Source organism: Aotus nancymaae, unplaced genomic scaffold (assembly GCF_030222135.1).
Source record: "Aotus nancymaae isolate 86718 unplaced genomic scaffold, 86718_ANA_hifiasm-v0.15.2.pri h1tg000064l_1, whole genome shotgun sequence".
In the NCBI taxonomy this organism is placed as follows: domain Eukaryota; kingdom Metazoa; phylum Chordata; class Mammalia; order Primates; family Aotidae; genus Aotus; species Aotus nancymaae.
In genome coordinates, this window is record NW_026988479.1 from 32,596,442 (window position 1) to 32,609,651 (window position 13,210).

General features: G+C 49.7%; 1 protein-coding gene across 1 annotated transcript in view; it reads right to left on the reverse strand.

Moving 5' to 3' along the window:
• LOC135270619 (ATP-binding cassette sub-family C member 6-like) overlaps window positions 1–13,210 on the reverse strand; it is a 79,226-nt gene that overhangs the window by 50,618 nt on the left and 15,398 nt on the right. The window contains 4 exon segments of the mRNA XM_064366271.1: window positions 990–1,082; window positions 5,829–5,990; window positions 10,903–11,080; window positions 12,271–12,474. Coding sequence (XP_064222341.1) covers window positions 990–1,082; window positions 5,829–5,990; window positions 10,903–11,080; window positions 12,271–12,474 — 637 coding nt within the window.

Here is a 13,210-nt window from a genome sequence, read left to right on the forward strand (position 1 = left end):
CTTCCTCTCTCCTTCCCTTCTCCCCTCCCTCCTTTCTTCCGTAGTTCTCAAACACTTATCCAGCACCTTCTGCATGCCGAGCACTAACTGGATACTGAGTCTGCCACAGTGAGTGGCCCGTGCTGCTGTGGAGCTTCCCGCAGGGCCCTTTAGGAAGGGGAAGTGCTGGGGAAAAGCAAAAACAAACCCAGGACAGGCCAAGGAAGGGAGCTGCTGAGAGGAGAGGGATGGGTGGGCCGTGTCCTTGCTGGACAGTGGTGAGGGAGGTGGCCCTGACTGCAGGGGGTGCTGGAGGGGACAAGAGTCTTCTGGAGTGAGGGTGGTCCAGGCAGAGGGAATAGCTAAAGCAGATGCCTGGAGAGATGTGTGAACATCAGGCAGGTGTGAGGACGGGGCAGTGGGGGGTAGGTGGGGAAGGGAGGGAGATGGGTGGAAGGTGAGGCTGGAGGCAATGAGGCAGCTCAGGGCTGGCCTGGTGGGCCACTGTGGGGCCTTTGGCTCAGACTGAGGAAAACTGGGCAGCTGTGGGTCTCAGCAGAGGAGGGTGCAATGGATTCGTCTTACACAGGTCTCCTGTGGCTGGGAGTGGAGAGAGGCTGCGGCAGAGGTACAGAGTGAGCCAGGGCCTTGCTGCAGAGATCCAGGTTAGAGAAAGGGTGGGGGTGGGGGGTGGAGAGCCTGCACCAGGAAGGGTGACATTCCGGATGCATTTTGAAGGTGATGCCAAGCAAATCTGCTGACCGATGGGGTGCCAGAGAAAAAGGCATTGAACTGACCCACGGCCTGGGGCCTGAACACTGGAGGGAGGAGCCACCGTCCACTGTGATGGGGAAGGAAGGTGGCAGGTCTGCACAATGGGCAACTCACAGAGACTAGAACAAAGCGGACCCTCGGGCTCCCACTCAGCTCTCCCCTCCCCATCGCCCACACAGGACCTGTGGCTTCCTCCCTTCTTCCTGCCTGGTCCATCCCTTTCCCAAAAGCCGAACCTGATGGTGGTTCCTCTTCTTGGTGATGAAGAAATTCAGAGGGAGGAGGCTCAGGAAGACAGCGATGGCCATGAGGGCAGATGGGCCCAGGAGCTGGGGACAGAGGGGACAGGATGTCAGGAGATCCCGAGGAACCCAGCTGCCGAGGCGTGTGAACCACAGCAGCTCCATCTTGAATAGGAGCTGGGTAAAAGGAGGCTGAGACCTACTGGGCTGCATTCCCAGGCAGTGAAGCATTCTAAGTCACAGGATGAGACAGGAGCGCAGTACAGGATACAGGTCACAGAGACCTCGCCAGTAAAACAGGCTGCAGTAAAGAAGCCGGTCCAACCCACCAAAACCAAGATGGCGACCAGAGTGAGCTCTGGTCATCCTCACTGCTGCACAAATGCCATGGCAACATCCAGAAGTTTCCCTATATGGTCTAAAAAGGGGAGGTGTGAATAATCCACCCCCTGTTCAGCACATCATCAAGAAATAACCATAAAACACCAGTGCCCTCTGGGCTGCTCTATGGAGTAGTCATTCTTTTATATCGTTACTTTCCTGAAAAACTTGCTTTCGGCCAGGCGCCATAGCTCATGCCTATAATCCCAACACTTTGGGAGGCTGAGGTGTGTGGATCACCTGAGATCAGGAGTTCAAGACCAGCCTGGCCAACATGGTGAAATCCCATCTCTCCTGAAAATATAAAAATTAGCTGGGTGTGGTGGCAGGCACCTGTGATCCCAGCTACTCAGGAGGCTGAAGGGGGAGAATCGCTTGAACCTGGGAGACTGAGGTTGCAGTGAACCACAATTGTGCCACTGCACTCCAGCCTGGCCACTAGAGCAAGATTCCAAGTCAAAAACAAAAAACTCACTTCGCTTTACAGACTCATCCTGAATTCTTTCTTGCATGGGATCCAAGAACCCTCCCTTGGGGTCTGGATTGGGTCCCCTTTTCTGTAACACAGCTGCAGATCCTGAAGGGGGTCAGACTTGGGTCCTAAGATGGGGAGTCAGGGAATGTGATAAGGGCAGCCACCAGGTCCCAGGGATCCGGGCTCATAGGGGCCTGCTGAAGATGGGGTCCTTCAGTTTCAGGGAGGGGAATGGCCCACTTACACGATGGGGAGAGGGTCATATTCAAGACAGAACATGCACACACACGAGTAGGACTAGGGGGTGTTCCTGGCCACAACAGTGAAGTTGAGACCTCTGGAATCAGGACTGGGTTCAAATCCTGACTCTGACGTTTGTGAGTGTGGCCTTGGGGCAAGCCGCTTCCCTAACGTGCAATTCCCTTGTCTGCAAAATGGGAACAGATTTGTCCTCATTTTGCATGTTTGCTTATTACATTCAATTATTTTCCTAATCTTCATTTTACCCTCATGAGGGTTGTCAGACTTAGCAAATCATCATAGAGATGCCCAGTTACCTTTGAAGATGAAGAGTAAGATTTTCGTCTACGTCTCATGCATTATTTGGGACATACACTGAGAGTCCAAAACTCACACTTCACTGCATGTCCTGTGTTTTCTTTTTCTCTGGCAACCCTGCTCCCTACCAACGTGGTGCTTTTGGGATAGTTTTCTTCCCCTCTCAGCTTTGGTTTCTTTTTTTTTTTTTTTTGAGACGGAGTTTCGCTCCTGTTACCCAGGCTGGAGTACAATGGCGCGATCTCGGCTCACCGCAACCTCCGCCCCCTGGGTTCAAGCAATTCTCCTGCCTCAGCCTCCTGAGTAGCTGGGATTACAGGCACGCGCCACCACGCCCAGCTAATTTTAGTATTTTTAGTAGAGACGGGGTTTCACCTTGTTGACCAGGATGGTCTCGATCTCTTGACCTCGTGATCCACCCGCCTCGGCCTCCCAAAGTGCTGGGACTACAGGCGTGAGCCACCGCGCCCGGCCTTCAGCTTTGGTTTCTATATCTGGAAAACGTGGAAGTGGGAGGTAGAATAAATGATTTTTAAGTTCCTGTGACTTTCTGAGAGTCCTTCACAGGTTACTTGAACCCATTCTCTTGACAAGCGCCACCCCAACTCCAGTCTGTGTGCCTCAGTTTCCCATCTCAGTCCTTAGGAACACGTTTTCTTTTTCTTTTGTTTTCATTTTCTTCTTTTTTTTTTTAAATGAGATGGAGTCTTCCTCTGTCACCCAGGCTGGAGCGCAGTGACATGATCTCGGTTCACTGCAACCTCTGCTTCCCAAGTGATTCTCCTGTCTCAGCCTCCTGAGTAGCTGGGATTACAGGTGCATGCCACCATGCCTGGCTAATTTTTGTATTTTCAGTATTTGCCATATTGGCCATGCTGGTCTTGAACTCCTGACCTAAGTGATCGACCAGCCTCGGCCTCCCAAAGTGCTGGGATTACAGGCGTAAGCCACCACGCTCAGACTGGTCTTATCTGATTTTTAGCAGTGGTGGTGTCAACCTAATCAATTGCCCTGAAATTTCCCATGTTCTTCCTCTCTCCCTCTCTTTCTTCCTAATGATGACATGTATGTACTGCACATCAAGCACTGTCTGAGTGCCTTATTGTACTTGCTAAGAACCTATTGTTTGCAAGGCCCTGGAATACAAGGTGAAGGCATTAGAAAAGGCCCCAGCCCCTAGTCCTGGTATAAACAATCATATGCATGTGCATTCCAATTTTGGGGGGAGTATGTAACAATTATAATCAAAACACCACTAACATTTTTTACAAGGGCGGGCATGGTGGCTCATGCCCATAATCACAGCACTTTGGGAGGCTCTGGTGGGCAGATCAGCTGAGGTCAGGAGTTCGAGACCAGCCTGGCCAACATGGTGAAACCCAGTCTCTACTAAAAATACAAAAATTAGCCAGATACAGTGGTGCACGCCTGTAATCCCAGCTACTTGGGAGGCTGAGGCTGGAGAACCGTTGAACCTGGGAGGAGGAGGTTGCAGTGAGCCAAGATTGTGCCACTGTACTCCAACCTGGGTGACACAGTGACACTCTGTCTCAAAAAACAAAACAAAACAAAACATTTTTTACAATTTTAAAAAGAGAGTCTTGCTCTGTCTCCGAGCTGGAATTCAGTGGCATGATCACAGCCTACTGTAACCTTGAACTCCTGGGCTCAATCGATCCTCCTGCCTCAGCCTCCCAAGTAGTTAGGACTACAGGTGTGTACCACCACCATGCCCAGTTAAATATATAAATATAAATATATATATAAATCTAAAGGATACTATGTCATGACATATGAAAATGATATGGAGTTCAAATGTCAGCATCCATAAACAGTTTTTTTTTTTTTTTTTTTTTTTGAGACTCACTCTGTTGCCCGGGCTGAAGTACAATGGCACGGTCTTGGCTCACTGCAACCTCTGTCTCCCAGGTTCAAGCAATTCTCCTGCCTCAGCCTCCCGAGATGCTAGGATTACAGTGGCCCACCACCACACCCAGCTACTTTTTGTATTTTTAGTAGAGACAGGGTTTCACCATGTTGGCCAGGCTGGTCTCAAACTCCTGGCCTCTTGATCCATCCACTTTGGCCTCCAAAATTGCTGGGATTATGGGTGGGAGCCATTGCGCCTTGCCTATAAATAGAGTTTTATTGGAGGAAAACCACGCCTGTTTGCTTAGTATTACCTGTGGCCACTTCTGCACTCCAAGGGCAGAGGTGAGTATTTGCAGGAGAGACAGTAGGGCCCCCAACGTAAAAATATCTACTGTCTTGTCCTTTGCAGAAAAGTAGCTAATGATAATACTAGCAAATACCTACAGAGTGCCACTGTGTGCCCGGTGCCATGTTAAGTGCTTTCTACGTATGGGCTCGTGTCATGCCTCAGCACCTCTGGGGCAGGGGCGCTACTGTTAGTTATGATCCTGGTGTTACAGACAAGGACAGGGGCCGAGAGAGTAGGTTCCTTGATCACGAATTCACAGCCGGTAAGTTGTCAGAAGCAGGATTTGAGCCTGGGCAGTTCCTGATACAGAGTCTAATTTTCTTTTTCTTTTCTGGAGACGGGGTCTCTTTCTGTCACCCAGGCTGGAGTGTAATGGTGCGATCTCGGCTCACTGCAACCTCCACTTCCAAGGCTCAAGCGATTCTCCTGCCTCAGCCTCCGGAGTAGCTGGGATTACAAGTGCCCACCACCACACCCAGTTAATTTTTGTATTTTTAGTAGAGACAGGGTTTCGCCATGTTAGCCAGGTTGGTCTCGAACGCCTGGCCTAAAGTGATCCACCCACCTTGGCCTCCCAAAGTGCTGGGATTACAGGCATGAGCCATTGCACCCAGGCCAGAGTCTAATTTAAAAAAAAAAGAAAAAAAAAAAAAAAAAAGAAAATCCTGTACCACAAAGTTGAAGGAAGTCAGAAAACAGATGTTTTGTTTGTTTTTGTTCTGGTTGTTTCCTGATGGCTACTTTGTCCTTTTTGAACCCTAAGTAGCAATTTGTTTCCCGTGAATTTTTTCCTCTTGTGTTTTGTGGACGGTGGCTGTGGTGGTACCCCAGGGCTACTGGTAACTTCAAAACATAGTTAACTTGCCTACTGGGTACCCTAATAGCACAAGGGAAAGTGTCAATGTCATCATCATCATTCTACAGAGGAAACTGAGGCCCAGAGAGGATAAGCTTCCTGCCCAAGGTCAAGTGAAGGCCATCCTCTTGAAGACTTTTCCCATTAGATCAGCCAATTTGGTTCTGACACCAATTTGGTTCTCTGGCAGCTTCAAATTGCCCTAACCCTGGGCTCACAGTAGACCCATTCTAGCCTCTTGAATGTCAAGTGCTGAGGAGGAAGGGTGGGAGGGGGGAGGAGGAAGGGGAGAAGGAAGGATCGGCGACTCCATTCAAATCCCATCTTCCTCCACCCACACACCTGCCAGAGATAGATGAAACAGACCACGATCCAGACAAGAGGCAACCACAGCCCGTTGAGGTAGATGATGCTCTCGGTCACCCGCTGCACGTCCACGGACACCAAGTTGACCACGTCGCCCACTGCACTGGCCTTTCTGGAGCCGCTGGACAGAGCCAGGACCTGGTGGGAGAGCGGAAGGAAAGAAGTAGAGGGGGTGAGGCTGGGGCAGAGGGATGTCCCAGGTGGCTTCTCCACCCACTGAGCCTCACTTTGTGCATCTGCACAATGAGTAAAGTCTCTTAGGCCAACCTCTCAGGGCTGCTTGAGAATCCAGAGATGATTTAAAAAAAAAAAAAATCTCCAAGATCCCTAAAGCACAGGGGGTTTAATAATGAATAACATGCATGAAAACACCAGATTAACACAGGTAATGGTGGTCATCTGCCCAGTGCTCACCACGTCCCAGGCGCTGTGCTAAACGAACAGTCTCATCATGTCCCAGGGAGCTCATGGCCATGAATGGCACCCAGCAGGCACTACCACATTCTTTCCATCTAAAATGCCAGGCCAGGTGCGGTGGCCCCTGCCTGTAATCTCATCACTATGGGAGGCTGAGTGGGGGGACTGCTTGATCCTAGGAGTTTGAGACCAGCCTGGACAACATAGCAAGACCTAATCTCTACAAAAACAATTTTAAAAATTAGCCAGGGGGCTGGGCACAGTGGATCATGCCTGTAATCCCAGCATTTTGGGAGGCCGAAGTAGACATATCACCTGAGGTCAGGAGTTCGAGACCAGCCTGGACCATACAGTAAAATGTTGTCTCTACCAAAAATACAAAAATTAGCCAGGCGTGGTGATGGGCGTCTGTAATCCCAGCTACTTGGGAGGCTGAGGCAGGAGACTCACTTGAACCCGGGAGGTGGAGGTTGCAGTGAGCCAAGATCAAGCCATTACACTTCAGCCTGGGTGACAAGAGCAAAACTCCACCTCAAAAGAAAAAAAAAAATTGGCCAGGCACGGTTGTGGTGTGCCTGTGGTCCCAGCTACTGGGGAAGCTGAGGTGGGAGGATCACTTGAGTTCAGGAGGTTGATGCTGCAGTGAGCCGGGTTGGTGCCGCTGCACCCTAGCCTGGGGAACAGAGCAAGCCCCTGCCTTTAAAAAAAATGCCATGGGCAAAATGCTGTCTAATGTTCTCTCACCAAGGAAGATATTTCCAATTACATAAAGACATGTAAGAGACATCTCCATTTTGGAAATATTAGACTGAAAAAAAAAATGTGAGACTAGAATCAATGAAATGCACAATGACTAACCCCATTCTCCAGCTAAGGAAACGGAGGCACAGAGAAGTTAGGCAACTCGCCCCAAGTCACAGGCCTTGCAAGCTCCTACACCCTTGAAGCAATCCAGGGTGACAGAGGCACACAAGGGTGAGACCTTTCATGTGCTTCTCTGACACCAACCTGCTTCTCTGTCAGCCTCTTATCTGCCCTAACCCTGGGGTCACAGTGGACCCCTTCCAGCCTGTTGAATGCTAAGTCCCACATGCAGTCCTGTCTCTATGACTATGTAAGGGAGTGAAGGAATGATCCAGCAATGACTGAGCATAGAAATTCTCCACATAGCAAATCTCTGGAGAGGGCCCACTGTTTGACTCACACTGAGCTGAGAGCTGAAAACACAGCTGTGAACAGCAGAGATGAGGCTTGCTCTCCCAGGACTGGAGTTTGGGGTGGGAAACAAGGCCCTATAATAAAGATTTATATAACTGGCCTGGCATGGTGGCTCATGCCTGTAATCCCAGCACTTTGGGAGGCCGAGGCGGGTGGATGGCTTGAGGCCAGGAGTTGGAGACCAGCCTGCCAATATGGTAAAAACTGTCTCTAGTAAAAATACAAAAATTAGATGGGCACGGTGGTGGGGGCCTGTAGTCCCAGCTACTCCAGAGGCTGAGGCAAGACAATCACTTGAACCTGGGAGGTGGAGGTTGCAGTGAGCTGAGATCTCCACTGCACTCCAGCCTGGGTGGCAAAAAGTAAGAAAACCCAGGCAATACCATTCAGGACACAGGCATAGGCAAAGACTTCATGACTAAAACATCAAAAGCAATGGCAACGAAAGCCAAAATTGACAAATGCAATCTAATTAAACTAAAGAGCTTCTGCACAGCAAAAGAAACCATCCTCAGAGTGAACAGGCAACCTACACTTTGGTTGTAGAAATGGGAAAAATTTTTTGCAATTTATTCATCTGACTGAAGGCGAATATCCAGAATCTACAAAGAACCTAAACAAATTTACAAGAAAAATAACCAACCCCATCAAAAAGTGAGTGAAGGATATGACCAGACACTTCTCAAAAGAGACATTTATGCAGCCAACGGACATATGGAAAAATGCTCATCATCACTGGTCATTAGAGAAATGCAAATCAAAACCACAGTGAGATACCACTCATGCCAGTTAGAATGGCATTCATTAAAAAGTCAGGAAACAACAGATGCTGGAGAGCATGTAGAGAAATAGGAAAGCTTTCACACTGTTGGTGGGAGTGTAAATTAGTTCAACCATTGTGGAAGACAGAGTGGTGATTCCTCAAGGATTTAGAACTAGAAATACCGTTTGACCCAGTAATCCCATTACTGGGTATACACTCAAATGATTATAAATCACTCTACTGTAAAGACATATGTACACATATGTTTATTGTGACACTGCTCACAATAGCAAAGACTTGGAACCAATACAAATGCCCATCAATGATAGACTAAAGAAAATGTGGCACATATATACCATGGAATACTATGCAGCCATAAAAAAGGATGAGTTCATGTCCTTCGTAGGGACACGGATGAAGCTGGAAACCATCATTCTCGACAAACTAACACAATAACAGAAAACCAAATACCACACATTGTCACTCATAGGTGGGAGTTGAACAACAAGAACACATGGACACAGGGAGGGGAACATCACATACTGAGGCCTGTTAGGGGTGGAGAGTAGGAGGAGGGACAGCATTAGGAGGAGTATTTAATGTAGATGATGGGTAGATGGGTGCAGCAAACCACCATGGCATGTGTATACCTGTGTAACAAACCTGCACGTCCTGCACATGTACCCCAGAACTTAAAGTATATATGTAAAATGACAAAACAAAAACATTTATCTAACTCATGCTTTAATGGTAGTTATGATGAGTACCATAAAAAAGCAGCCCAGGCCGGGCGTGGTGTCTCACACTTGTAATCCCAGTAATTTGGGAGGCTGAGGTGGGCGGATCACCTGAGGTCAGGAGTTTGAGACCAGCCTGACCAAATGGTGAAACCCTATCTCTACTAAAAATACAAAATTATTTGGGCATGGTGGTGCATGCCTGTAATCCCAGCTACTCGGGAGGCTGAGGCAGGAGAATCGCTTGAACCTGGTGGGCAGAGGTTGCAGTGAGCCAAGATCACGCCATTCCACTCCAGCCTGGGCTATAAGCATTAAACTCTGTCTCAAAAATAAATCAATGGTAGCACAGAGGTTAGAGAGGAGAGGAGGGGTCTGACCTCATCAGGAGATCAAAGGTGGCCTCCTGCAGGCGGGGAGTGAGATCAATGCCCATCAGGCGGCTTTCCTCTCAGGCTCAAGCAAACATGTGGACTCCGGAAACAGGATAGGGCACGCCCAGCTCTGGCATGCTCAGGGGGATGCGAGGCTGGGACAAAGCACTCTGGCAGGCCAGCATCAAGAGCTGCCCTCCTGGCCACCCAGGATTTGTCCCCTTGGTCCCCTCCTCCCCAGGTGACAGCTCAGGTGTCACAGAACGAGACTTAAATGGAACGGGACCTGCCCTGGCTCAGATGCTTCATGCCCCACAGGAGCCAACAGCTCCTGCGGCAGCAGTCTAGGGACTTAGTGTAATGAGAGCGCAGAGACAAGTCCAAAGCTATGGCCTCCAATCAGGTATGCAGTCAACGGACACAACTTCCAGCCCGCATGCAATTTGGAATCTTTTTTTTTTTTTTTTTTGAGATGGGGTCTCACTTTGTCACCAAGGCTGAAGTGCAGTGGTACAATCTTAGCTCACTGCAACCTCTCCCTCCTGGGTTCGAGTGGTTCTCCTGCCTCAGCTTCCTGAGTAGCTGAGATTGCAGGCACCTGCCACCATGCTTGGCTAATTTTTGTAGTTTTAGTAGAGATGGGGTTTCATCGTGTTGGCCAGGCTGGTCTTAAACTTCTGACCTCAGGTGATCCTCCCATGTGAAAATGACCCCTAGGCCGGGTGCAGTGGCTCATGCCTGTAATGTCAGCCTCCCAAAGTGCTGAGATTACAGGCTTGAGCCACTGCACCCGGCCTAGGGGTCATTTCCACCACCAGCAGTATTGTCTGGGAACACAGCTGACTGGCCACCTTATCAGAAGTATAACCCTTTATCCTCAAGAGGGAAAGACTAAGTTAAAATTAGGCTCAAACATTAAAATTAGGCTAGGAGGAGTGGACATGGTGTCTAGACCGTGAAAACAAATGCAAAGACCCCGAGGTGGGTGGGTTCCCAGAGTGTTTGAGGAACAGAAAGGAGGCCTGTGTGGCGGGAGGAGAGTGAGCATGGAAGGAGGCGTGTGTGAGAGCTGATGAGGCCAGAGGAGTCCCAGGAGCAGATCTCACAAGACCTTACAGAAATGATTAAGGAGGTGAGGCAGATCACTTGAAGCCAGGAGTTCCAGACCAGCCTGGCCACATGGCAAAACCTTGTCTCTACTAAAAATACAAAAATTAGCTGGGCATGGTGAAGTCTGACTGTAGTCCCAGCTACTCAGGAGGCTGAGGCAGGAGAATCGCATGAACCCGGGAGGCGGAGGTTGCAGTGAGCCGAGATTGCACCACTGCACTCCAGCCTGGGCAAGAGAGCGAGACTCTGTCTCAAAGAAATGAATACATATAAATAAATAGTAATAACAAAGGAAGTGAGAATGTATTGTGAGCGACTTTAATAAGCGAGGACTGAATGCATTCTCAGCTGCTGATGGCGTTCCTACCAACCAGCTCAGTGATGTTGCTTTTCCCGGCCGGGTAGGCCTGCACTTGTCCCCCGGGGCTCACCTTTCTGTACACCAGCCCAGTGATGGCCGACCGCAGCCTCATCTGCAGCACCTTTAGCTGGAACATGTGCTGCTGCTCAAACAGCGTTTGCAGGCAGGCCGAGAGGAACATCAGCACCGCAAGGAGGTAGCCCTTCCAGGCTGGAGGCTTGGGATCACCAATAAACTCCAGGAAAAGGCTTGCAGGGGAAGGAGGGAGAAGGTACAGCTGGTGAGAGGAGGCGCCCATGTGTGTTGCCTTTGCTCAAACCAGGCCAGGTGTGGAGGATTAGTCGGCGTGGCTTTTTCACAATCATTGTCTCGGATATTTTCCCCCACTATCCATGCTTCTTTTCAATCTGACCGTAGCTCCTCAAGATCAAGAGGTGGAGTTTTTTTTGTCCCCACTTGTTATGGGCTACATTTTGTCCTCACAAAATTTGTATGTTGAAGCCCCAACCCCCAGTACCTCTGAATGTGACGGTATTTGGAAATAGGGCCTTTAAAGAGGCAATAAAGTTAAAATGAGGTCATTAGGCTGTGCCCTCATCCAATCTGGAGTCCTGGTAAGAGGAGAAAATGTAGACACAGGGAGACACCAGGTCTCACGCAGAGGGAAGACCGTATGAGGACACAGGGAGGAGGTGGCCAACCGCACACCAAGGGCAGAGGCCTCAGAGGGAACCAACTTGCAGATACCTGATCTGGAACTTCCAGCCTCCAGAATCAGGAGAATATACACTTCTGTTGTTCAAGCTGCTCAGTTTGTGATGCTCTGTTATGGCAGCTGAGCACACACCGCTTGAATCTGGGCTGGCCACAAAACCACCTTTGACCAACAGAGTAGAGTAGAGGTAAAGCTATGCTGGCTCTGAGCCTCAAGAGAAAATGTGGCTTTTGGCCTGTTTCTTAGAACCCTCCCAAGCAGCCACATGAACAAGTCTGAGCTAGCTTTTTGGAGGATGGGAACCCACATGGAACAGAGACTACCACCCCAGCTTCAGATACACAACTGCAGGCACATTACAAAAGCCAGCCAAGGAAAGCAAAACCGCCAAGCCGAGCCCAGCCGAGCCCAGCCCATGTTACTGACCCACATTACCATGAACTAAATAAATGAATGCTTGCAATTTTAAGCCACTCGCTTTTGGGGCATTTTACAGGAAAAGCTAATTGATACAGTCAGGTAAGAGCTTGCTTATTTGCCCTTCTGGGGGACAGTCACTTTCTCATTAACCATTTCCCTTCCTCAGTATCCTTCTCACCCACCCTCCAGTGTCCCGAGCACCAGATCTATAGGCAGAGGCAGGAGAGCTGAAGCCCCTTGGCTCTGGAAGGATGCCATTAAGAGACCACCAGCCTTAGCAGGGCACCTGAAGTCTGGACTCACCTGAGCAGCTTGGGGACAGTGAACCTGAAGACATCACTGATGACGAGGCTGAGGGTCCCCAGGAGGAAGGTAGAATGGAACACCTGCCAGATGGCCCTCAGCAGTGGGCCCCACTGGCTCCCTTCTTGCCGTAGGAAGGGCTCAGTCTCTGGAGCCTCCATGCCACTGCCTCCTTTCCTTTCAAACGCTGTTGCCTTAGGGTGCCTTGAGGAAGGGAAGAGATTGGCTCTGAGTCTCATTTTATACTCTCAGGCACCTGTGTCAGGACCAGGCATTAAAGGCTTGTTTTCCCAATGATGCACGTGGGTGGGTGTGGATCCAGCCTGGCTCCCTCACCTGTTCCTCCTTATCACCCTGAGTACCCACTTAAGAGGTAGTCACAGGAGTTGTGGGGGCAGGGCAGGAAGGCAGCCCTGAGGCCTCTTAGACGGCCACGGGAAAGCACACAGGTTGACCATCTACTACATGCCAGGCACTCAGTCATCCTAAGACCCCCGGCAAGCCAGGTGTTGTTCCCATTTCATAGATGAGAAAACTGAGGCTCAGAAATGCGAACTTATCCAAGGGCACACAGCTGAGAAGTAAAAGAACTGGGATTTCAGCACTTTGGGAGGCTGAGGCGGGTGGATCACAAGGTCAAGACATCGAGACCATCCTGGTCAACATGGTGAAACCCCGTCTCTACTAATACAAAAAATTAGCTGGGCATGGTGGCGCGTGCCTGTAATCCCAGCTACTCAGGAGGCTGAGGCAGGAGAATTGCCTGAACCCAGGAGGCGGAGGTTGCGGTGAGCCGAGATCGCGCCATTGCCCTCCAGACTGGGTAACAAGAGCGAAACTCTGTCTCAAAAAAAAAAAAAAAGAACTGGGATTTGATTCCAGCTCTCTGCCTCCATGGCCCATGCACTTTTCTTTTCTTTTCTTTTTTTTGAGAAGTCTC